At 42.2% G+C, this 27413-nt stretch overlaps 1 protein-coding gene across 3 annotated transcripts in view; it reads right to left on the bottom strand.

Moving 5' to 3' along the window:
* ATG10 (autophagy related 10) overlaps positions 1-27413 on the bottom strand; it is a 643404-nt gene that overhangs the window by 498264 nt on the left and 117727 nt on the right. For all 3 annotated transcript variants that reach the window (XM_086960849.1, XM_086960850.1, XM_086960852.1), the window contains exon 3: positions 23079-23192. In XM_086960849.1, the coding sequence (XP_086816975.1) occupies positions 23079-23192 (114 nt within the window). The remainder of the gene's footprint in view (positions 1-23078; positions 23193-27413) is intronic.

The raw sequence follows: 27413 nt of genomic DNA, 5'->3' as shown, positions 1-27413 counted from the left end.
TAAAATCTACTGCAGGCAAGTTGAGACATTCCCAGTACAGCAATAAAACAAAATACAATTACAAAAAAGTAATTATCGGAGCTCAAAAGGCTGAGCCTTTCTTGATATTTAACCATGCCAACATTAAAGGCTGAAACACAGGTTTGTTTATTGCACCCATATGGTTATCATAGCACCAAGCAGGATTAGAAAGTGGGAAGACTGGTTGATTCCTCTCCTGGTTGAAACCAATGGGTTTGTTTGGGTGCTGGATTGAGATAAGAAGTGAACGTGATGATGCACAGAATTTATCTCCACTGAAACTTAGAGGCTGAAGCTTGATTCAACTTGAGGTCCTGTTGAACCTCAAGCCCATGACAAGTCAAGCTTTCAAGTTGATTCTGTCTGCCACTCTTTTCTGCCGAAGATGTCGCATTATGGCCAGAGCTGTCGAATTTAGAACTGGGGAAGTAAGTTTGAGTCTCTACGTCAACTCATCCTCCTGTGATTAAGGGCTTGCATAGCCCATGCCTCAAAACAAGGTGGTGGAAGGGCACTACACGCCCTTAAGTGAAATTTGCTATGCCATGTAGAGCCACTCAAGGTGGCAATGTGTGGCATAGTAAATCTGGAGTAATGCAAGGCAGCTTAAGTTGTGGTATTGCGTTATTCTGCCCTCGGAAGGGGTTTCATGGGTAGGACATGTGTGTTCCCACGCAGCCACCCATGGTTTTTGGCGCTTTCCCAGATTTACTAACAATAGTAAACCTGGGAATTCATCAAAATGCTATGCCTCCTCAGGGGAGACGTAACGAAGAGAAATATGTTTACTTCTCATAATCTTTTCCCCTATTTACATGTGCTGCATTCTGCAGAACACATAGAGAGGAAAAACCTCAGAGGATTCTTTTTGTGCAGGGAGGAGTCCCTTCATGCACAAAAACAATCCTACCTGCAACACAGGCACCCCTGCACCACGGTGCAAATGTGTCTGCATTGGTACTTGGCAGCCAGTAGTGTACAAAGGCAGAGAGAGAGCATGAATGCACCATATTTTACTAGATATGGCGCATTCTGGACCTCTCTATTTGACGCAGCGCAACATGTAGTCTTGCTGTGCTACACTAGATCAAATGTCAGTAAATCTGCCGCTGAATCTCCATGTATCTTAAAAAAAATTCATGTGACCTTGTGTGATGTAAGTAGTGCTCACTACAGTGCTACAATACCCTCGAGTCGAGTTTGTTCTACATAAAAAGTACACAAAATGCACGAGGAGGTCAAAACAAAGTGTTAACATAAAAAAGAAAGACAAATAGAGACACATTTAGTGGCTGATTTCTACTCAGTGAAACCAGAAAACCTGGATAAATCACGGCTGCTTTGTTTAAATTAAGTGATTTTAGGCACATATTTTATTTCACCCAAACTCCTTTTTCTTCATTTTCGGGTATAAAAACAGTTTAAAATATGTGAGCTCAGAATATCAGTTATACAAAAACCTATTGTGCTTGATTTAATAGACTATAATGTGGTCTAAAATTATCTGGGGCACTTCAGGGTTTACATGACTACTGTTTTCCCTCTTAGTTTACTAATGGTTCATGTTTAAAAGCTTTTAATAAGTATTTCTCAGTACATTGCTATAATGTGATGTACTAATTATGAGAATGCTTCCACATGTTAAAAGAAATACACTTTTTTGAATTTTGAGGATTCTATCATAATTGCGTGATGTCTGTTGTATGATTTACATAAACATTTTCAGGACTCGTTTAAAAATGTGTATGAATAAAAATGCACTCACATTTGTTTTTCTTCTATTAAAAGACACTACAGACATGTAAATCAACTCACAGACATACTCCCAGATACACAGCACGTCTACAAGTAGACATACATACATAGAAACACACACTCAGAAACCCACAAATGTAGTATTAGAACTTACCTCATCTGATGAGCCACGAACTGCAACTCCTTCTTGGCTGGCAGGCCTGAATTTCGTGCTGTTTCCACACACTATGAAGGGGTGAGAGGCAAAATCTCTCTACTCTGGCCCCCCAATCAAACAGCACTAACACATTAGGAGGAGTAGCGAGCAGTGTTGAAAAGGTGGCACATGCTCTATGAGAAAATACTGCCCTCACACACAAAGTTGTGACATGTTTCACCATTGGGCTTGCTTACAATACACCCCTGCTCAGACCAACACCTGGGGTGGTGTATAGGGAGGGGAACACAATACACACATGACAAAGAAATGATATCTCAATACGCTTTGGGATCATTGAAAGAAAGTGCAGTAAAGGTATAAAACTAGCTTGGTGGTGTCTCTGTGAACAATGTATTCCTAAACCCACCATCTAGTTTTAAAAAGGTGAAGGATGGTCGTGATAGGAGACATTTTAAGAGTCCCTTCACCCCTCCCTACTGCCAAAGTGTCGACATGTTTAAGCTGTGTTAAAAAGTGCCCACAGTGTTGGGTCACACCAGCATTCTTCAGGACCAATCGGATCCCAAGTGTTATATTTACCCTATGTACCAAGCAGGCAGTGTTAGGAATCAGTGATTTCCAAGCGGCGGGTATCCCTACGTAACGTATAATTGGTTATCTGTAGGGGACTTAAAATTTCTCCTATCACCACCATCCCGGACGTTTGGTCCAATAAACAGAGACGCTGAAAGGCATCCATTCTTTTGTATTCTATAGCTGGAGGAGTTGTCAGGAAATAATTGGGATTGACGTAACTAGATGGGGCCTGTACAGTCAGACTCTCCAGTGTAGTGTACTTGGTTAGGAAGTCTGGATCACTGGACACAGGCCTATGTTGCCTATGTTGCCTATGTTGCCAAGGCAGACATGAGGGCAAGAACATAGCTTGGACAAGGTAGCCATCAAGGTATCATTGAGGGCATCATTATGGGAGCAAGGGCTACGAAGATATTGGCCCTAGTTGGAGATTTCTGTCAAAACCTTTGTTTTTGTCCCAATTGAGGGTAGCTGCTGATGTAACATTTCGGTACAAAAGTGGGTAGTGATGGACGGAGCATCCGAACCAATCAAACACTCACACCCAGTCAACAGATCTGGGTTTAATCCATCACCGTTTTTTAGCCCACTCTGCCACCCCAGCCCAGACACGGCCACATGCAAATCAGTCTGACCCTGTGCCCCATGGGAACAGTCCAGCCCGAACTGCCATGCCTTCCCTGGACCGGAAACAAGCTTCATTTCAGCTGCCCTCTGGACTTCAACTGAAAATGAGGCACTTCTTTCTGATGGTGGCCCATGTAACTCAAGGTTCGTTTCAGGGGAAGTATCTAACCCACTTGCCTTCTTGTAAATCCAAGTAAAATCCATAAATTAATACAGTGAGGGGGAGTAAACCATCATCTTCCTCCTCCACATTATTCCATATGTATCTCTTGTACACAGTCAGAGCCAATAGTTGCACAGTCAGAGCTGACAGCTGCGTTGCAGCATTGGCACCTGCTAGGCTGCATAGTCAACAGTTCTGTTTTCATGATCTCATAGCAAGACATTGGTCGGGCTAGAACTGATCTAGGTTCAGGGTATGACATAAACATTGGCCCTGGAGCATACATCCGCACCAGTAGACTCAATACTGACACTGATGCAGCGGGAACTAGTGCAGGTTTTGGAATTGTTGTGGAAGTCTGTACTGGAGTTGGTCCAAGGGTTAGATGTCTGGGGGAAGGGATTAGTGGCGCTAATCTGACTGGTGGCCCCTGCGACTCCGTGGGGCCCAAAGGCACACCAGAGGGTGCTGGAATCAACCCAAAGATTTGCAGCATAGACTCTGTGAAGGCCGCTATTTGCTGCAGGGTTCCTAAACCGGGGACTTCGAAGGAGTGCAATGTTTATATTCATGCCCTCATGTCTTCTTTTGTAGAGAACACCTCTTAACCATAACTGCTTGCATTGGAAGCTTGGAAGCTTGGAGCCCACTTTTTTACTCATAGGTATCTCTGTTGTGTTAGGCATCTCAAAAGGAACTGATGTCAGTGTACAGGTGCCATGCTTATGTATGTCTCCGTTCTGTCAGATCAGCCTATGCGAAGCTATATGACACCACTTGCCTGTGCTTGGGAATACTACTGTTTCAAATCCACCTGATCCAGTGTGAGTACTGGAGCTATTCTAAGGTGAGGAATCTATGGTTAGAAATAGCCATCTGAACAATGAATCAAAATGAACCTTGACAAAGATGGGAAATAAATTCAGGGTGATGATAACAGTAGAACGAAAAAGAAGGTAGTAAAAAAAGGGTGGGACAAAGGGGTGACATACAGCCAAGAAGCATGATTTTAAATGTTAACAGCAGCAGTTGTTAATCTGTGGTCCGTGGACCTTTGGGTCTGTAATTGCTTAGAAAATTAAATATTAGCAGATGAAAAAAGGGCACATACATAAAAAAAGCAAAATTGAAAATGTTGAGACCGCTGTAAATGTGAATTTCTTTTACATTGGAAGCTAAAAATTAAGATGGTATCTTTATGTTGATTAGTAGAAAACATGCAGGTATAGCAAACGAAATCTAGTACGAATTAACTGCGGGCTCAGTTAAAGCACTGGTATGTGCCAACGAAAAGAGAATACAAAAGGAACCAAAAAAAAACCAAAGTGAAATGCTAGAGTTTAGCATATCTCTTCATCTTTTAGACAAAAATGTTTTTTTTAAACGCTCCATCCGTCTCAATTTTTGATTTTAATCATATTTTCTTTGTTTGTGAATGAAATCAAATAGACACTGCATGGTGGATGGTCCACGCTTCCAGTAGTGATTCAGTGGAGGTCCACAGAATCAAAAGGTGCTGACCAGCTGATTTACAGCCTAATCAATTGTAGACAAGATGACTCCGTTGTTACTAAATCGTCGATGGGACCGATTCCCAAAGGTAAACTTATACTTTTGTGTAATTGTAGTACGTTTAGGTATTGACAAAGGTAAACTTAGACCAAAAGTCTAACTTTGCTTGCGGTAACATATATTTGTGAATTCCTTTGGTATTCACCTTGGATTACCTTTCTGAATACCAAATAGTGGTAAATTTAGACTTTTAGGGCCAGATGTAGGTCGCCCAATACCGGTCGGTAACGGACGAAATTACCGAATTTCGGCCGTTACCGACCGGTATTTGGCATTTGGAATCTAGGTAGCATGATTGTAGGATTCGGTATTTTACCGAATCGGTAACTTAAGGAATCGGTAAATTACCGAATTCTTAACATACCGATTCGGTAAATTACCGAATTCGTAATGTAGGGAGCACTCAAGTTAGTGCTTTTTTGAGTTAAGGATTCGTTATTTACCACCAACTACAAGTTGGTGGTAAATATCGAAAACCTCAGAAGAAGCAAATGTTTTGCTTTTACAACAGTGCGATGTGGCAGACATACATGCCCTTAGGGCATGTATGTGTGCCACATGTGCACACATGCATGATTCAGGAGTGCAACTGGGTGTCAATGTGACACCCTGCCATCCTCAAATATGTGCCCCTTATTACCAATCGGTATTTACCGAATCAGTAATAGTGAATGGCTTCCCATTAATTCCTATGGGCATGGGAATTACCGAATCGGTAAATACCGATTCTTAATTACCGAATCCTACCGATTCGGTAAAATTTACTGAATAATTATCTACATCCCATTTACCTATTCTTAAATACTGAATCAGTAAAATTTGGTATTTAAGAATAGGTAAATAGAGATTATCTACATATGGCCCTTAGTCTAAGTTTACCTTTGTGAATATCGTAAAGTCATAAACTTACACAAAAATGTGTGTTTACCTCAGTGAATCGGGCCCTATGCTTGCTTCATCAGTTTGATAGTCAATAGTGCAAATGTTACACCACCCTAAGTTTTACCCAAGTTTAGCTAGTGGTATGCATTTTTTTAATTTAACCAAATAAAAATGCTTTTTTAACGATGAATATTTACAAAGAATGTCCTAGGAGGCCTTTTGGAAAACTAAGACAAAAAAAATAGTTTTTTTTTCTTTTTTTTTTTACAGCCTCTACACCTACTCTAACCAACAAGGTTAGAAACTTCAGAGACCATAACTAAATCTGTTCTTTTTTTATGTGTTTTATGTACGTTAATGGGCTTGGTATTTAAAATATTGTTTATAAAGGCCATTCGGATGTAAGTAATATCCATTTATGACTGAAAATATTAATCATGGATTTCATCCAAAAAAATGGTCATCAGCATTACTACTGATTTGAATGTGTTAAGAGAGTAACCAGGACAACGGAGTTGCCTTGAATGACGGACCATAATGCAGGTACCGATGTGCCAACATCAGTAATACAAAGAATATCACCCACTTCTGCTGCCAATCTAATTAAAGAGAAACCAAATGCTAAGCCCCTAAATTGGTCTTTTAACCGCAGGACTTTTAATAAAGCTTTGAGAGAAATAAGTAATGGCATTCGTTTTAATGTTGGACATGGGGTTACGATAAAGTGCCATGACACTTTTAATGTAGGATTTACCCAGTCAAGCATTTTGTAACATTACCTTTAGAAAAGGACACAACATCTCACCAAACACTTTCTGCCGTCCAAAGTAATGTCAGCTTCAACCTTAAGCGTAGTAACATTATCTAGGATATGACGAATAACTCCGTGTTACCACTAGACACACTTTCTGTCATCAAGCTTGTCTCAGATGGACAGCCCAGTGAAGGTAGCATAGGGATCAATTTGTTAAAAAGGTATGTTGGCATAAATCGATTATGTACTAAGAAGTTTGCAGGCTGGAGTCCGTCTTCCCTTCCTCGGGAATATGGGCAATGAAAGCTTCCAAACACTCTGAAGTGAGGAGGCAACAACGCTTTAAATGAGTAGCCAAATCAGACTACTGTTTTTTCTGGAAGATAAAATGGGAAAGCCATCCAGGCCAAGAGATTGGCCTATCAGGAGGAAGTAAACACGGTGGAAATGAAATCAGACGACGTAGCTATTCATGCTTAATAATCATGAAATCCAGTTTTCTCAGGTTAATATTATCCTTTAAGTGAGGACGACAGGCAATGTGTATTTATTAATATATAAAGTACCTGCAAGATTCAAAAGCGGTACGAGAGACAGAAGCACAACTTACAGAGCTTTCTGTCCTTGTAGTATTGAAAAACTATAGAGCTGGTATGGATTAACCCGTCCTATGGAATGGAGCACAATCTTTTATTGGCCAGAAGCACAAAGAACAGAGCATCAGTCCCTGAGAAAGGCCTTACATAACATAGACATTCAAATATAAAGTTTGAATTCCGCTAGGGTCGAGCCAGCCCTCCATCAGTCAATCCATTTAGCATCATTAAATCACTTAATAGTAACACCTGTAATGTTTACATGGCTACAAAATGGTGACACGGTGGGGAAAAGCGCTAAATCAAAACAGCATATTAGTAATATTATTATTAAAAAGCAGGCGCAACTGAAGACAACATTGAAGACAAAGCAAGAGAGTAGTTTGAAACAGGGCTGCATGGATGGATGTCCGGAATAACTTCTTTAAAACAAAGATAAAGACAGAAGATGCTGAAATTAAGTAATTACAGAACATGACAGAAGTGGAGTGGTCCAACATTTACTAGAATTAACAAGCCTTAGAAGGAGGGAAGGTTCATATTACAAACATAAAAAAGGATCTCTACTCAGATTCGTCAAATATTAAAAGAACATAAGAACATCAAAAATGCAAATATGTTCTAACACGAATAAATTAGTTTTTGTGCATATCATTACAGTCAGACAGTATAAAATGTTAGCTGAATAGACACATTTTTCAGGTCACAGAAGCAACTTTTCAAGCTCCATTATCAAGAGACTCATAATTGGTTGATGTAGTTGCTTTAAAATATTGCAAAAATTGGAAAAAGTTAATAGGCAGATTCTTTAGGGAAATAAGAAACAGGAATGGAAAATACATCAAAGTCAAGTGAAAAACAAGATGAGAGTTGTCTAACAGATCAGAGATTCCTATGAGTAAGAGAGTGGGTAGATGCTCCGAGCTACTAACATGCAGCTACGGTTCAGAGGTGGTAACTACAAAATGAGTCACGTAACAAATCTGAAGTTCTACTGTTACAACTAAACATTATCAACACAATCACGTCCGTGAAAACTACACCTTCACTAAAGTTTAAACTTGGAACAACAACTGAAACGCCTTGAAAAGCATTGGCGGAAGATGTAAATGGTGACTGGAGAACACATCCTGTCCAAGCTATGTATGTATTGCGTAAAAGGTATCACATAGGCTCAAGATTTACAAAGGGAAGGCTTTTAGCAGGTCGGAAAGCTGAATGGGCACATATGTCTCATGTGTAAAGATATGTGCATGGCCCTTAGTTAAAAAGAATGTCAAACCAGCTACTGAACATTCCATCATGCTAGGCACTAAATAGCGAGCATACCCGGATGGTGAGTTGTCAGGGGAACTGCAGATTTTTAAGTCTATGTAGTATATGATGTGACCAGATCAAAATTGTGTTGCCTTACAAGGAAAGTGTTATGAATAAATACATTCTGTGAAATTTGCATGGAGACGTAGTTAATATCCAAATTATTTATTGGTAAATAATATTAGTTCAAACTCGGTTCCTCATAGTCCTAAGAAACGAGAACTCACTACTTTGATGCAGGCTGATTTGTATATTCAACTTTGACAAATATTGTAGTTCCTTATCTCTTCCTCCAATGGCCTTACCCGTCTCTCTCTGTAGGTGCCAAAATAGATTGTACCATCTCAGACTATGGCCGCGTGAGAGTGCAAAAGCGAACAAACCAGAGGACCTTGTTCATGAAGCATTAGACTCCCAAAACTCAGTATTACACAGAAGTAACAAAAGAAATGAAGACATCTTTATCGGCTCTCTATCAACACAACACAAAAAATGGAAGTTGTCCATAGTCGTATATCCGGTCAAAGAACCAGGTTTTATCAAGTAGAAACTTTCCTGGGGGAAGTACTACAATAACAGACTTTTAGCTCTGTAGACCAGTTTGAAGATCACAGACCCTTCTAGTTAAAAAAAGAGTCACGGTAATCCAATGAGAATGTACATATCACTTACATTTTACAGACTTTTTCTAGCTTGTATTGTTGTACTACGCCCAAAAAAACATATTCTGATGTTTAACTAAAAATGCCACCATTCTTCTGGTGGAACCAACCTTGATGCTGATGGAGTGCATACTCATTTTTGTACGTGAAAACAGTGACCTCTTCCCATTATAAAATACGCACCCTCTATATATCAACAACCAAGTTAGAAACTCAAAGCGACAAAAATCTTAAAATAGTTCTGTTTCGTCTTGGCAGAACATTTCCACTTTCTTTTTTTTTTTTTTTTAAATATTTTTATTGAATAAGTTTTTCCCACTTTTACATACAGGGCACGGCAATATATTACATATAACAAAGACATATCAAACATTTAGAGATAAAGGGTAAAAAAGTGCAATTATTTAAAGTCCAGACAGAGTTGCAAAATATCCCACCAACTAAGCAAGGCATCAAAGAACATAAACATAAATTAAACAGTCCAATACACATTAAACATATATATTGTTCAGGCCTTTCAATCCATACTCTCTTCTTTCCAACGAGTAATAGGATCCCAAATCTGTTTACCAATTTTCCTTCCCTTTTTCCCCTTCCTTGCATAAATCTCAATCTCCAAATTATATATCGTTAATAATTTAGCTAACCATTGATGGAATGACGGTGGCAAAGGGTCCAGCCATACAGATGCAATGCAAAGTCTCATGACTGACATAGCTAAAAATAAAAAAGATTCCCCTCCACCCTGCTGTTGTCCCTCCTCCTCCTTTACACCCAAAAGAATTATTGAGGGGGTTAGGGGAATATCTGTTCCTAATACTCGATTTAAGAAACCCTCGATGTCTTTTGTGAGCAACTGCAGGTGAGGACATGTTGCAAATACATGTATTAAGTCTGCCTCTGAATTTCCACATCTAAAACAAGTGGTTCCTGCTGTGCCACCCCATTGAGCTATCTTTGCAGGCGTGTGGTAAAGATGATATATAGTTTTATAGTGTTGTGCCTGAAGAGGCGCTGAGCACAGCAGTGTATACCCCATTTCTAAAGACATATAGAAACTTTCCTCACTAACATCCAGACTACATTTCCATTTATTTGCCCATTTTTCAATATCATCCTCCTTTGAAATCAATAATTCAGCATAGAATCTCTTTATGGTACAATCCTCCCCTGCTTGAATCACTTCCATAATTGAATTTCTGCTAAATCCTAACGGGCCACCTTTTTTGTTATATAGAAAACTCCTTATTTGTAAATACTTAAAAAATTGTCTTTTGTCTAATGCGTACTTGGCTTGCAGTTCTGAGAACTGATAGACCCCTTGCTGTCCCAGAATGTCTCCTATCCTTCTGACTCCTTTACTTTCCCATTCTGCAAGTATAGGACCAGCAACAACTTCCGCCGGTAGATTTGGGTTTCCTTTCAGTCTGGTGTATGAGTTATACCGCCCCAACCCAAATCTTTTAGTAAAGGCTTTCCAAACAGTATGAGCCGCCAGGAGCGTTTTAAACCGTGTCCTTTTGAAGTAGCTAGGTTCAGTATATTTTAAGAATACATTCTCCGCTTCTGGCCCCAATAGCAAGCCATAAATTGCCAATGATCCCAACTCGTTCCATCCTTCAAATTCTGCCCCCCCCGCCAAGCCAACCATATTTTGCAGAGCTGCTGCCCAATAATAAAACTTTAAATCTGGCAGTGCCCACCCACCCCTCTCCCGTGGAAGTGTCATAAACCTGAGTGCTCTCCTGGTTTTCCCCTTTGCCCATATAAATCTATTAATCAAATCTTCTATCTTCTTAAACAGCTTGGCCTCAAATAATAAAGGTATTGCTCTAAACAAATAAAGAAACTTAGGTAAGACCAGCATCTTTACTACGTTCGTTCGTCCCACAATTGATAGCTGTAAGTTATCTAATCTATCCAGGTCCTTCCGCACTTTATTAATTAAGGGTGTTATATTCTTTTCCACTAAACAATCTAAATCAGCCGATATAGTCACTCCCAGATATGTTCCTGCTTGAGTAACTCGGCTGTCTGCACAGGTAGTATAGTGATTTTTAATTATCTGAGTCTTGGTGGTGTTAAGTTTATAGCCCGAGATTTCTCCAAACCTCGAAGCTTCAATTTCCACTTGGACAATAGCCTCCGTTGGAGTTGGTGTAATTACTGCAACGTCATCGGCGTACGCTAGTATTTTACAGTGACCAATTTGTGTAGGTAGTGATTTTATTAGATCGCAAGTCTCTATTCTCCGAATTAGTGGGTCCATATACATTGCAAATAGCAATGGGGAGCAGGGGCAACCTTGCCTCGTACCTCTCCTTATCCGAAATTGTGTTGTAGTCCCCGCATTCACTCGTACAGAGGCCACAGGGTCTACATATAATGCCTGGATTGCTTTAATAAACCTTTTTTTAACCCCTGATCTTTCCAAGGTATGCCACAGATAGTCCCAGGAGACCCGGTCGAATGCTTTTTCCGCATCTAGTAACATGATCGCCATCGGGTCCCCTGAGACTGCTGCAGCATCGAATAAAGTTATTACCTTGCGCGTATGATGGGTGGTGCCCCTTCCAGGTATAAAGCCATGCTGGTTCTTACTCACCACCCTATCTATTATCTTAGCATATCTTGTTGCTAATACTTTAGAGAAGACTTTAGTGTCTGTATTCATCAACGTGATGGGCCTATAGGACCCAGGTTCTTCCGAAGGCTTCCCTTTTTTAAAAATTATCACTATTTCAGCCCCCCCCCATGACCCAGGTATTGATTTACCTATTTGCGCCTGTTGCATTGTCCTGATTATATCGGCTTCTAAGATATCCCAGAATATTTTGTAAAACTCTATTGGAATCTGATCCGGGCCTGCAGCTTTTCCAGAGGGGAGGTTCGAGATAGCGTTTTTTATTTCTTCCCCCTGAAAAGCCTCTTCCAAGCTATCTGCCTCCTCATCCGTGAATCTGACCGCCGGGATTTCCTGTAAATAATCTCTAAATTTACTGACATCTCCCCTTATCGGTTCCTCATATAATTTCTCATAAAAGTTTCTGAAGACTTCCCTTATTTCCTCTGATTCTGTATGAATCCTACCAGAGGTATCCCTGATCTCCCTCACGGTACCTAACGCTTCTTGCTGCCTTGTTCGAACAGCCAAGGTTCTACCCACTGTTTCACTGAATTCGTGGCATTTTTCTCTTTTTGTTGTGTATAGTTTTGCAGCCTTTCTGGCGATGTCTCCCTCAGCGTCCCCTTTCGCTTTTAGGAGTTCCAACATTACATTATCTAATGGGGTTCCGCTCATAATACACTCCTCTAGTTTCTCTTCAGCCTTGAGTACTGCCTTTGCAAGTTCCATATTTCTCATCTGCTCCTGTTTTCGCTTATAAGAATTAAAGCTCAGGGTCTCCCCCCGGACCCCCGCTTTAAAGGCGTCCCATACTACCCCTACAGTAGAACTATCTCTATTATTCTCAAAAAATTCTTTAATCCATACTTTCATGTGATCCACATATTTATCTTCCTGCAATAACCCTCTTTCAAAAGTCCACAGTCTTTGCTGTCTAGTGTTTGCTGGCTTCGTTATTGTAAGGATTAGGGGATTATGATCGCTTAAAATCCGTGGGAGTCTTTCTATCCTTGATTCCGATAAGAGTGTATTTGAAACAAAAAAATAATCCAATCTTACACAGATTTTATGTGGGGCAGAATAATATGTAAAAACCTTATTTCCTACCCTTCTTTTCCCCCAAACATCAGATAGAGCGTTATTTACAACTAATCCCTGTAGGGCATGACATACGCGTCTCTTTCTACCAGAATATTTACCAAATGAACCTAAGCCTAGACCGTCAGCACCATTGATATTCAGATCCCCTGCCATAATAATTCTGGGAGCCCAGGTAGCTAATTCCACATCTAAAAATTGGAAGATCTCCGGGTCATCCTCGGTTGACCCATATACAGTTATCAGCGTAGTCCACTCCCCATCTATCATACACTCAACCATTGCCCATCTCCCCCATTGATCTTGTGCCTTTTTTCTCAGAAGCAAATTTTTATTCCTGGATAGTATAGCTACTCCCCTTTTTTTAACGCTTTGCTGTGAGCTTGCTAGTACCTGAAAGCCCAATTGTTTCAAATAAAATTCTTGCGAAATCATAACATGTGTTTCCTGTAACAGAATAAAATCCACGTTCATTTGCCTTAGTAACACTGAAGCCTTTAACCTTTTCTGAGCATCATTTAACCCGCACACATTCCATGTTACATATCTAGTCCCCATAAGTAGTTCATTATTTTGCTGCCATATATACTCATATACTTACACAATTTATTTCTTTTTTCAATATTTCCCGTTTTCTCACATCTGTGCCCCTCACCAAATAGACCTTTCCTTCCTTTCAGCCCCAAATCTCTTATCTTGTCTCCTCTTTCCCCCACCTCTACCTCTACTTCTGTGAATGATTCTGTCTTTTGCTGCCGTACCGTGCCCTGTACCCCCCCCCCCCCCCCCTGACCCCTGCCCTCCCTCCCACCCCTACTGGCAAATAGTTCAACAGTTCCACTTTCAATAGATTTTTTAAAAGAATCATGTGACAGGCATAGATATAAAGAATATAATACAAACAAAAAAAAGATGCTGTGTGTCTGGATGGCCAGCTATCATTGCCTTGATGCCCCCAGAGTGTAGCTCAATGGCAATACACCCACATCGCAAGGGATACCTGGTAACCTATAAGGCATGGAAGGAGTGGGATAAAAAAAATGGTAGCCAGGAAGAGTGAAGTCAGAGGGCAGCAAAGTGCAGGGTAGATTAAGCATAGAAACCAAGTAGGTATAAACACATTTATATAAAAGAGCCAACATGACTAGTAGAACAAGCGTGTTAGATCTGGTTATGGGTAATGCCTTAAATGAAATACAGTTATTGAGCACAATATACATCAAAGCGTGAGGCTGTGAGCTGGGGAGAGAAGCATGAGATTCTAAGTTTAGAAGAGAGAGATTGAAACGGCGTTCAGATCAATGCCAGTCTTATAACATTGAGATTATGAATTTGGATTAGGATAATGTGGATGAAGTGAACTCAGTCATTTGTACTTAACAGGTAATCCCACGTTTTCAGTACTTTTTAGGTTTTCGCCTGGCCGTAGCACTATGCAGCAGTGCTCGCGCAGGCGAAATCTTTTGATCTATAGTATGGGGCTTTGTCCCGCCACTCTCTTCCATTGCTAGCTCCATAAATGAAGGCTAGCCATTGGAAGAGATGGTTGTCAATCACTCTTTCCCCCGTCACGACGCGATTCGTGGGCGTTTCTGGGTCTTTTTTTAAGTCCCGCCCTCTCCTCTTCCCATTGGCTGGAATTTTACTTTCCAGCCAATGGGAAGGGGAGAGCACAAAAAACACGCTCCCGAATCCCAAAATGACCTTGCGTTTCTCCGAGGCATTCCTGCTTCGCCTCGGAGAAACGTGGTGGTGGGAGACGACAGCAGCGTAACATGTACGGCCCAAGAGAGGCTGTCATTGCCCGGTACGTGGCTAACTGACCGCAATACCACCAACCGAACCAGACGCGCTCAAATCTGAACAGTACTCGCCAATTAAAGGAGGACGGCTCGGACTAAACCACTGTCGGAGTCCACAGTCAACAAGCATGTAGGAATTGTTTGTGGCGTGCTCGGATTGGTTAAATATTGGGGAGAATGCACGGGCGGTCCGTGTAAGTGGCAGACAAGTGGTTTCCCTAGTATCTGCCTTCATGCTTGATCCAGAGATTGAATGCGATAGTTTTTGCCTCAGCAGGGCACGGACAGGTTGCGTTGGAGTGAGGGCGGCCAGGGGCTGGTAGTAGGGTTGGTTGCCGCCTGGCGGCTGGGTTTGGGATCTGAGTGGTACCGTGATCCCGAGACGCTGGTAAGGGACAGTTCAGTCTTCGCTGCGGAGGAGCCCGAGTTCGGGCCTCGGCGTGTTTGTTCAGTATGAGTGAGGCAAACATGGCGGTATTAGCACGAGGATCCCTTGTATTTGCGGGCGGGACAAAAATTACGGAACATGTTGCATTATTAAAATGACGGTATTACGTGCTCAGATCATCGTGGGTTAAATCCAGCATGAGTTTATGTAACGCAAATTTTTCCCGTTTTGCCTTGTAATGAGCATATTGACACTCGGTGTCCACAGGCCTGTTTTCCTGGAAGGCGTCTTTTTAGTCTGGCACATTTCTCTCATCATACATTTGTGCCCCTGGGCCAAGACCTCCTTTTTTGGAGTACATGGGTGGTCTTGAGCTGGCACTTACCTCTCTGTTCTTACACGCGTGACCCGGAGCCAGAACCTGTCCCTTCTTGAGCAACTATTTTGTTACAATGGGTAGTTTGGGGTGGCGTCACCAGCATCAAAATGGCATCATTGTCAGAGTCCTAGGGGGACGACGAGGAGACGATGGACACAGCACGGGGAAATGTGGTTTGGGGTATAAGATCCTAGAGGTACCCTCCAGGGGACGTACAACACATGGCCCTGTATCCCTGGGGCCCCTGGCCCTCTGCTGTATTGCTCCCTCATGCGAGAAAGTTCTGTGGCCAGGGGTGTCGCTGTGTACTGGGTGCGGGCAGAATTGCTGGCAGGGAACATTTTCCGTCCCTTTCTTTCATAAGTGGATTCCTTTAACTTCATCTTCAGGATGCGTGCAGTAACCTTTGTCCGTGGTACTGTCTCTCCATGGTGTCCCACAGTACTGGCGCTCTCAGGTGCGTAGCTGAGTGACTCACCTTTAGCATTTCATTTACTCATGCGTTCAGAGCAGTAGTAAGAGTGTCATTTATTAGTACCATTAGGCTGGCTCTGTGTGTGTGTGTGTGTGTGTGGTTCTGTCTGTCTGTGTGTGTGTGGTTCTGTCTGTCTGTGTGTGTGTGGTTCTGTCTGTCTGTGTGTGTGTGTGGTTCTGTCTGTCTGTGTGTGTGGTTCTGTCTGTCTGTGTGTGTGTGGTTCTGTCTGTGTGTGTGTGGTTCTGTCTGTGTGTGTGTGTGGTTCTGTGTGTGTGTGAGTGGTTGTGTGTGTGTGTGTGGTTCTGTGTGTGTATGTGTGGTTCAGTGTGTGGTTCGGTCTGTGTGTGTGGCTCTGTGTGTGTGTGTGGGTGCATGTGGCTCTGTGTGTTGCTCTGTGTGTGTGTGTGGGTGCAAATGCAATAGGTCTCGCATTTGCGAGAGATTAAGCTATTGGAATTGTAAATGACAATGCCATTTATTTATCTGTTTTCAAAACCAACACATAAATAAAAATGTTGTCATTTACAATGCCAATAGCTCTAACTTTTGCAAAGGCGAGACTGTTGCATTGTAAATGCTTGTTAAATCATATGATAAAAACTCTCAATTAAATAATGAACTTTCTAATGTAACCCTATTGAAAATTACTGTGTGAATAGTAAGAGTAACCAAACAAGTTCAGAGGTATTCTTCACTTGGAACTCCCTTAGCTTTAATAACATATGACGGTATTCTCTTATCAACCACTGGCTACCAAATTTAAAAAGTAGTCAGTCTATAATCAATTCCGACACCCCAGCAGTGATGAGCCTATTGGGTTGCACTGCTGTAGAGAAAAAGGGTTCTCTCGGACTAAGGGCCTAATTATGAGTTTGGCAGCCCGATGGAACTCCAAACCCATGGTGGCGGTGCGGCGACTGCCGCAGCAGCAGTCCAACCACCCTATTATGAGTTTGGAGGTCGGACTGCCATTGGACTGCCGCAACCACTGGGGATCCATGATCCCGTGGCGGACTGGGCAGCAATATGCTGGCAGTGCCGCTGTGGAACCACAAAGCATATTACGAGTTTCCAGACCACCATACTTTTCATGGCGGCAAGGCAGCCATGAAAATTGTGGCTGTCAGGAAACTAAGGAGGCCCTACAGAGCCACCTGTAGCCCCTGTGCCTGAGGGTGCATGCTGGCGGTACATGTTGTGCCCCCCTGTGCGCATGCACCCCCTGTTGCGGCACGACATGGACTACATAGTCCATGCCGTGCAGGAACGGGCTTTGGCACTCCCAAGGTGCTACCTTGCTAAGGCTCACATATGAGCCTTAGCGCGGCACTGCTAAAGGGCCGCTCACCAGATTAGGCGAAAACTCCTAATCTGGCGGGCAGTCAAGTATGGCAGTGTGGGAGCGAGGCAGAGGGGTGGCAGCTATCTCCCGCGCCGCCAAACTCGTAATAAGGCCCTAAGTCCCTAAGCAAGTGCATTCAAAGTAAGTCTATGGCAGGGGCTAGGAGGAGAATACATTGAGATTGATGAAAACAGGTAGACACACATTCTACTCCCTGGAACATTTGGGCAGTATTGCTTTGGAAATAGGCATGAGGAAAATCACAAAAGCACAAGAGAATTGTAAACTTCCCTTATCCACCAAAGATGTTGTACATCTTAGTGGAAACACTGTATTTTCATAGCAGAGTGGCAAGGGTGGTCTTAAAGTCACAGAGTTCAACAGACTTGTCAAAAACAGTCTAAACTCCGCTCACTAGGAAGACAATCTGGGAGGAATTCTGATTCAGTGTAAGAGTATAAGAAGGAAGAAAGAGACCACAAAAGGACATATACAGAGAGAGAGAATACAGTGAGGAAGTGGGAACAGAGAGAGAGAAAGAACAGAGATGGCTATAAAGCACAGCCTAAAGGTTCCATTCAAGGTTGCCTGGTTTCACTGGAGTGTCCAGCAACTTGGTGGGCCTCTATTTCTTTTTCAGAAGACGTCAGATGACCACCTGAAAAACTGAATGTCATGGGTAAGTTCTCCACCCTGGCAAAATGACACACGGCATGCATTTCTCTCACATACCAAGTGGAGGGGCACCACGAGCAGAAAGCTATGGTCTGGTACCTCCCCTCCCCGAGCATTTTTCAGTGACTTTTGCCTGCTTTCTACCTACCACCTTTGTGTTTCTGTGTGGCACCCAAAGGGCAATGAGTATGTACAGTTGTGCATCAGAATTCCATTTGCAGCTCACTGATTAAGCCCAGTAAGGCTAAAACTGGTCTAAGATTGTTTATGTTCCTATCAAGATGGGGGCTAGGGGGTAATGACCTGCATGGCAGTTCAGTCAGAACTGTTCCTTTTGGAAAAGGACACAGACTGGTTTGCTTATTGGTGGCCCAGCTGGGGTGACACAGTAGGCAGCAAAGAAATGGGTTACTGGGATATTTTAAACCATTACACTTTAAACCTTAGTATTTTATATTGGGGACACAGACCTGTGATCACCTGCTCTGAATCTTTTTTTCATTGTAAGGTGGTAAAAATAAAACATTTCCTAATCAAATGTATGAATGGGAGATTCTCCTGGAGGGTTAAAGACCAAATAAGACTATGTTATATTCTAAGCATGGACACTATGGGCCTTATTATGAGTTTGGCTGTCCATGAACCACAGTAACGGTGGCGGCGGTCCGACCACGGCGAGCTAGGCAGTCCGTTCGCTGAATTACAAGACGTGCGGATTGCTTTCCAAAGACTGCGGCTGAACCACTGGCACCACCAGTACACAGCGGACCGCCGTGGTCACATTCGGAGAAAGGCTGATGCCAAATGGCAGCACTGAGGAGCTACACCGCCATCCATCTTACCAGTTGGCTTTACGTTGAGCCAACCGCCAACTTCGGCGGTAACAAAGAAATTGGTGTGCATACTCACCCCTCTCCTGTTCTTCCAGGCAGAGTAAAATGTGGATCCCTTTCTCTAGGCCCCCCTTGACAGCAGCATCTTCACCCTGAAGACTACAACCCTGTTTACAGTGATCTGCAGGTGAGTTCTTTTTGTACCATATACCCATATGGACCGGACTCCAGCAAAGGGTAGGTGGTTTTTTTCCACATGTATCATGTATATGTGTACATTTGACCCATGTACAGTCGAAATGTACCTACATGCATCGATAGACAAGGAAAACCATTGCATGACCACCGCTGGCCCGGCGGTCAACTCGAAGGTTGGCGGTGTGAGCTACTGGCGGCCACAGTTTCAGGAGGTCGGACCGCCAAAACTCATAATCAGGCCTTATGTTTGCAAGCATCCTAATGTTTACCAATTAAGTACAAACGTCCAGCAAAAAAAGGATCAGCTTGATCTCATAGTACACAATAAATATCTGTCATCTTTTTGCTTCAATGTAATACAGTAAAAATGTCTCAGTGCTAAATAAACAAGTAGATCTGCACTCCCAAGTTCTAGCCTTTGCTCATACTATTATGTCAGAAAAATCAATCTGGGCCTTTCCAAAATATTCTAAACTTATCTTGTACACTTGCCTACAGACCACATAAAAGCAGTGTTTTCGCTGTCGCCAGCGAGACCTATAGTCGTCGACTGTGCTTTCAAGGGCTTGCAAGGGAGATGGGCGCGCGCAGGCTGCAGGTCGGACTAGATATGTGAACGTGTGCGTTCACCAGGTACAGTTATGCGCTGTGCCCATCTCCTGCCTGTTTGTACAAATATCATTAGCCCTGTTAAATATGTCAGTTCACATTTTCTTTCTGCCCGATGGGAATAATTTTATTTTTGCTTATCCGTTTCATACCTGTTCGCTTCTGCTTGATTTGCTCATATGCCATTTAATTAATTATGATTTGGTTTGCCCATATCAGTAATCTCGTTGAAATGCGTGCTTAGCCTTGTTTGGGAGTTGTTTGATGGCCTTGATTTAATGCTGTATGACAATCAACATTCTGAACAGGTGCACCACCTAGGCTGGGATATTACAGCGCCTGCATTCAACACCTTTTCGAAGGAGTGACCTGTGTGATTGTCATGAACATATTTCTTCGCCTGTGGCTGTGTTCCTCAAGTCAGTGATGACCTTCTAGGTGAAATAATCACTTCTCGATATGTGGTAAATCGAAGAACCAACATAAACTTTACCATTTTGAAAATTTCCCAAAACAGTGCTAAAATTGGGGAGTAGAAATACTCGACTGACCCACATAAATTGGGGCTCAAGGCGTGGAAGAGGAGTGGTTCTACCAGGGGCATAGCTTTAAAATCACAATCTGATTGTCAATTTATATATTTATTAACAAAAAATCTGCTGCCAATAAATTGGGAACAAGGACATATGTGACAGTAAATGTGTTCTAATTAAATTGGCCACAAAGAGGCTACATTAAAAACAAGCATTTGCAATGCAATAGGTCGTGCAGTTGTAAGAGTTTGAGCTATTGGCATTGTAAATGGCAAAGCCTTTTATTTACATGTTGGTGTTTAAAACATAAATGAAAGGCATTGTCATTTACAATGCCAATAGCTTAAACTCTCGCAAATGCGAGACCTACTGCATTGCAAATGCTTGTTCAATTCGGGTTCTTACTCAAAGTTATTTACACAACAACACTAATCAATTTAAATCAATGTGAATGATAGATACACAGATTGTAACTGTCCACATGAGGCGGCGTATACTTTGGAATTCCAGAAATTTCAATCTGCCAGTTATCAATCTGTCTACACTGCACTGTCTGAATTTATGTAATCAAGAACATAGTTCTGAGTCACAATCCTTATTCTTGAACATATACGCGTCTGATACATGCAAGGGCCAATTAATCCCGACTACTAAAGTTTTAATACTACATACATCACAATATTATGAACACAATCAATCACAGAATGTGCTTATATTATTTATAGTATATAGAATAGTAAATTTTGTGAGACAGTCAACCATATAAATAGTGATGTAAAATGCATTCATGTAAAACGTTATTGGGTGGCTGTTAGAACTGACATCCTTGACGTGGCATTCCCCTAAATGTTTTGTTGACTTTAAACCTTCTGTTTGCTGAATTTGCTTTTGGTGGATTTAGGAATCTGCACATCTTACCACTGCTAACTATTGCTAAAGTGCTAGTGTCCCTAAAACATGATAAAATTAGCTTACACCTAATAGGCACATTTAATTTACCTGAAAGTCACTAGTACATTTTACTACATGTTCCCAGGGCCTACAAATTAAATGCTACTAGTGGGCCTGTGGCATTCATTGAGCCACAAAAGCTTCCTTTTTAATAAATATAAGTCACCTCTAAGGTAGGCCCCGAAGGCTCATAAGGCAGGGTACTTATATTTAAAAAGTAGGACATGTAGGTTTAAGTTTTACATGTCCTAGTAGTGAAAAACTCCAAAAGTTGTTTTTCACAACTGAAAGGCCTATCACTCCATTTGACTAACATAGGGCTACCTTAGTACATTTAATAAGTGATAACTTTTGATTGGGAGCAGATAGAGATATGCTTTTAGACTAAAATGAATTGTAATCTAAAATCCACTGTAATGATAAAGTCAGATATTAAGCTACAATGCAATTTAGAACATAAAACTTTTAGAAAGTTGGTGTTTTCTTGTCCTAACCATTTGTGCCTTCTGTCAGTATCCTGGATCACGTGACTGCGAATGGCTGTGCTGTTGGGGTTCGTCTATTCCTACCAAAAAGTACAAAGGGGTCTGGGTGTAGGCAGGATGGACCATCCTGCGTGGATGATTCAATCAATCAATCAATCATCGCATTTATATAGCGCACTACTTACCCAGTGGGTCTCAAGGCGCTGGGGGAGGGGGATCTGCTACTGCTCGAACAACCAGGTCTTGAGTTGCTTCCTGAAGGCGAGGTGGTCCTGGGTCAGGCGGAGGTGGGTGGGGAGGGAGTTCCAGGTCTTGGCGGCGAGGTAGGAGAAGGACCGTCCTCCTGTGGTGGCTCTACGGATGCGGGGGACGGCGGCGAGGGCGTGGCTGGTCGATCGAAGCTGGCGTTTGGGAGCGTAGAAGTTGAGGCGGCTGTTGATTGCGAGCAGAGCTGTTTCCTGCCGCACTTACATTTCAAAGGGCTTGCCTCGAACACACACAATGGAACCGGACATTGATCTTTTCTCACCCCAGACTTTTTGGAGCCTTGACAGGGCAAGGGAAGTAATTGGGGTGGGGAGTAGTATAGGCAATTCCCCCCCACTTCAAAGGCTGGCAACAGGTATAAACATTGGACCTCCAGAACCACGCTTCAGTATACACTTAGACCTGTGGGCATTACAGAAGAAGGGTTGACTTGCTCCCAGAGGACTGGCCTGCTGCTCAAGGCCTGCCTTACTCCCAGAGGTATGCTCTGCTGCTACCAGAGGACTGCTCTCCTGCTACCAGAGGACTGCCCATCTGCTTGAAAACCGCCTTGTTCCCTAGAGAACTACCTTGCTGTTTGAGGCCTTCCACATTCTCTGAGGAGGAAGACTGGATCTCATCCTTCATCCCGCTCCTTGCCGCCTCCTCCATTGCAAACTGAACTCTTCTCGCCTGACTTTGGGATGATAACTTTTTCAGCTGGACTAACTTGCTCACTGTATCCAGCCCATGCTCCATCACAGTGGGCTTGAACTTTATGACCGCGAGAAGCGCTTTGGGGTTTTCGGTGCTATATTTACTCTGAACTTCTGAAACTGCATACCACCGATTGTACTGATTGGATTTTTGTTGTTCTGGTATCATATTACTCATTAAAATGTACTCTACTCTTCTAAATTGTGGTGGGATTTTTCTTGTGTTGTTTTTCCATGTTATCACTGTTTGTAAACTGCATAAATACTTTACACATTGCCTCTAAGTTAAACCTGACTACTTTGTGACAAGCTACCAGAGGGTTAAGCAGAAGTTAATTCAGTGAATGTTGTGGTTCACAATTACTAGAACCGTGTTAGCTGGCTGTGTGCGGCTTCCACCCCCCTCAACCAGTAGCCCGATTTCTTACAGTTACCCATACTTCAAAGACTACTGAACATATTAGATTTTCATGAGCAGTGTACCATCTGGGTATAAAACTTCAAAGTGAAAAACTGAAATGAGAAAATATCAAAAAGAGAGGTCCAGAAATGAAGCTGTCTTTTGGTTGATTGCTATTCATGAGTTTCAAAAAAGAGAGGTAATAAAGAGGCAACGTAAACAAAAATAAAGACTCACTTCGTTGAGGAGGGGCATCTCATCACCCTCATCAATATCCCTGCACTGAGCAGACTGTAGAATCTTTGGTCTTGTTTGGAAATGTATTTTACTCATGTACCCTTCATCAGATCCCTAGAGAGAGATAGACAAAACATGTATTTACTGTCCCACACTGTATCTAAATTAATATAAGATCAACAAAATGTCTTAAATCATCTGAAAATAGTGCTGGTATTCTTCCAAAGATTTTAGGATAATGTAGTGGAGTATAGAACGTTAGGAACTGATCTCAAGCCTAGGCTCAACAACCACTGCGTACTTCATCGATAATACACATATATACAAAACTGTCATTTAAAAATGCATAACCCCACAATCAAAACTAAAAGTATACGTAGCACACCTTAAGATTTTTGCTTTCAATAGATCAATGAAAATTATATATGATAGAGCTAAATGCCATCAAACCAATGATTTCAGGTTTCACAGAAATAAGCAAAATGCTAATGATGTAGTACAACTGAAAACATACGAAGTTCAAGACAAAATTGACCCATTTACAACAACTGTAGTTTCCAAATACCATTCACAATTTCTGTAGATCAACAGGTGATATTCTACCAATTACGCCAACATAGATACTTTTGAGGCAGCAAGCACATTTTATATCTCGCTATCAAATGCAAAGATTAGCTGACAGACGTATTATATCACTCATTTTGTAATTAATTAAGAACCTGCAGTCCTGCTAGCAAACATCCCACTTAGGAGGCATTTACAGATCAGGCATAATGCACCCATATACATTTTCAACATTATTAGACACACAGAGAAACAAAAAAACACCATGTCAACAGTAATACAAGAATGGTAACTTGAGGGTTATAATATAAAATAACATTTGGAGATTTTCCTTCAAACTGATGCGGTCATCTTGCACATGAAGTCTCTACAGCGAAAAAGATGTCCTTTACTTTTTCGCTGTAGAGACTTTATAAAACGAGAAGTAAAGACACATTTGAGTACAGAGAGATTACTTGTTCAAAACACAAACAAGTGGAGAGAGCATGTATATAGGCCAACATGTTAATTAAAGAAATGTAGAAATGGTAGTTCTCTTTCCCCTCTACCAAATTTAGAGAACAACTTTCTCCGCAGGTAATTCAATAAACTCTGAAGTAAAGAAACACAATTGAGAGTAGAGAGAAGATTCTTGTCCAAACGGAAGCAGATCATGTCTATATGTGTGCTAATTGTCATAAGCAACATATGATATGGTTGAAAATTGCTAACTTTCTCATCAATGTCCGGAGATGCAGACGCTATCTTTTTTTTAAAAACTATTTTTATTGAACATTTGCTCAGCTTACAGAAACAGTTCCACACTAGAGATTTTCGACAGCAAGAACAAAAAATTCAATATACCACATTTTAAATGTTCGTTTGTTTCAAGTAAGTAATCGATGCCTCTTTCCACAGTACTTTTATCTTTTTACATTGTTCAGAAATCCAAAGAAGTCTCCACATGAACATCTCCTTAGTCCTTCCCAGAGTATATATTCAGTAACCCCTGTATGCCTCCCACTGAACCTAAACCCGTTCCCATTTCCGTGGGCATCCCCAACTCTGATACCCCACCTTTTCGACCGCACAACACCAGTCAAGATAAGTTTTCCAATCTCTCACTCTCAGGGCACGGTTCGCACCCTAGGCCCTGACTATATTTTTTTCACCACAATGGCTGCCAACATCAGCCATATTTTATGATACTTTAGCCAAGCCTCCCCGCAATTACGCTAAGTACATGGCAGCATGACTCCATTGGACTGCTCAGGCCTGTTACTCCGGCCATAACCTGTGTTACTTCCCGACAGTGAATTTTGGGATAGGCCCAAAGAATGTGAAACAATGACCCCACTGTTCCACAGCCCCTGGCACACTGGTCTGAGTTGCAACGTTCTAGCCTATTCATGAGTACTCTAGAGGAGTAGAATCTGTGAAGGATATGTAGAAGTATAGGGAAACAGCCATTACAACGCAGCTGTTTCCCCGCTTGCCATCACATCGCAAGCGTTACAACGCAAGCGTTACAACGCATGCGATGTAACAACACATAGCGATTACTACACATTTTTTTACATTGCATGTGCTTTTGCAATGCTTGCGAAGTAAAAATAAAATGGTGTACCACCTCATTGTGAGGAAAAAGAGGCTCTTTCGTTTCCTCACAATGGCGTGCACCGCCCCTCAGAGCCGACATTAAGCAGGAACCAGGAGGAGAGTGGAACCCCGAGGAGAGGGAGGTAAGGGGGATTGGGCCTTGGGTGGGTGTTACTTTTTTAGTGTAAAAGGGGGTCCGGCTGTGTGTGTAGTGCTTTAGGGTTTAGGGTAGGGTTGGGGGTTAAGCAGGGTAGTGTTTTAGTGCAGGAAGAGGACTGGGGGTCGGGGGTCGTGCTGGGGGTAGTGTGTTAGGGGTTAGGGTAGTGTGGGGGGTCGAGCAGGGTAGTGTTTAAGTGTAGGGAGAGGACTGGGGTCAGGGGAGGGTCGTGCTGGGGGTAGTGTTTTAAGGGTTAGGGTAGTGTCGAGTGGTCGTGCAGGGTAGTGTTTTAGTGTAGGCAGAGGACTGGGGGTCAGGGGAGGGTCATTCTGGGGGTAGTGTTTTCCAGTTTAGGGTAGTGTCAGGTGGGTCATGCAGGGTACAGCTTTAGGGTAGGGAGAGGACTGGGGTCGGGGGAGTGTTGTGCTGTGGTAGTGGTTTAGGGTAGTGTTGGGGGGTTGTGCCGGGTAGTGTTTTAGGGTAGGGAGAAGAATGGGAGTTAGGGGGAGGGTCGTGCAGGGGTACTAAATTAGGGTTTACGGTAGGGGAGGATAGTGTAACTTACCTTTTATACTTTTACCATGAGTATACCTTTACCACGCATGCCTTTGCGCTGTAATGGCATGCGTGGTAAAGGCATATTCATGGTAAATGTATGCAAGGTAATGGTAGGTTGTTGCAATTGACAACACGTAGTAATACCCGCGTTGCAACGGCACGCATGGTATTAGTATGCGGTGTAATGAGTCATATTCGTTGTATAACGCGGAAACGTGTCCGGATAGGTACTTCTCTAGGACTCTGAATCGCCTCCACCCAATCGTCGTCCTCCAGCATTCCCACGTCAGTTTCCCATGCCTCCCTCAAAGCCCCCAGGGGTCTGGTGAGTTCTTCATGATCTTCTGTAGTGTGGTTTATGGGCCACTTTCTGCATGCATGTTAAGTTAGCATGGCTTATTAGGAGTTTAAACGCCATTTTTCCTTTTGCTGCTTTTTTGCACACGACACTGCTTAGCTGTTTTTGCAGAGTTAGCTTAAACGAAGGTCTACACATGAGAAAAGGTTTGTTTTTTGACATCTCTAGACTCACATCATGTCCCCAGTCTGTACAGTGAGTGCTGAGCCGCTAAGGTTATCATAACGTGTGAGCCTGTTTATCAGCATGTCCGTGTAAGACATTCTAGACACAACAATTTGGCAGCTGCAAGCCTAGTAGGATTCTGGCGCCTTTATCATAGTACACTTGCCAGAATAGAACACACTTGGAAGATTCCAGGCATGCAGACAGACTAACCGATCCTGATGTAATTTAAGCAGACAGGTAAATGGGGTCCCCCTAAGAAAGCTCAAGAGACCTTCTATAGTTTTATAATACATAGTTCCTAGATAGGGAGGGTGCTTCAAATAGGCACTTTTATCACCTGTTTGCACTATCATTATAATATGATTCCTCCTTTTGTATCTTATGGAATTGTAACCATGCCGACCGTATTATTCTTAATCATATGTATGCTTATGTTGATTAAAATACTGCACTTGAGATCACGTCGTTAAAATAAACATTTTAACCTTAAGGGTCTCTATTTTACTCCTGTTGTGTACTGGTAAGAACGTATAACAAAAGAGTGTTCTCACTTCCCACCATTCCTGAGATGGTCCTAAGTCGCATGTTCTAGGTTGTCTAATCATTGGTTTCTTTGCTATAGGACGAAGAGCTAATGTGACACTGATTGCTAGTCTGGTAGGGGATTTTGGGTACTAAGGTGAGTTTTGGCACACCCTAATTCACTGAGGTCCAAAGTCTCTATGCACAGTTCTGTGTCTGAGCAGAATCCCTGTAACATGGCGCCCAACGTGTGTGGTCTTATTGTGAGACACTTGAGTAGTGCTTATATCAGTCTATGATCCCCTCACTATCGTTTACGGTTGACGGTAGTAACGGATAAAATACCTACCTATATTTACATAGGTTAATTCAAGCTTGATCCTCCTAAAAGGTTTCCTCTTTGAATTACTACCCAGTTGTGTGTTATAGT

This window comes from Lissotriton vulgaris, chromosome 3_1 (assembly GCF_964263255.1).
Source record: "Lissotriton vulgaris chromosome 3_1, aLisVul1.2, whole genome shotgun sequence".
Classification (NCBI taxonomy): domain Eukaryota; kingdom Metazoa; phylum Chordata; class Amphibia; order Caudata; family Salamandridae; genus Lissotriton; species Lissotriton vulgaris.
This window is presented reverse-complemented; position numbering and strand designations above follow the sequence as displayed.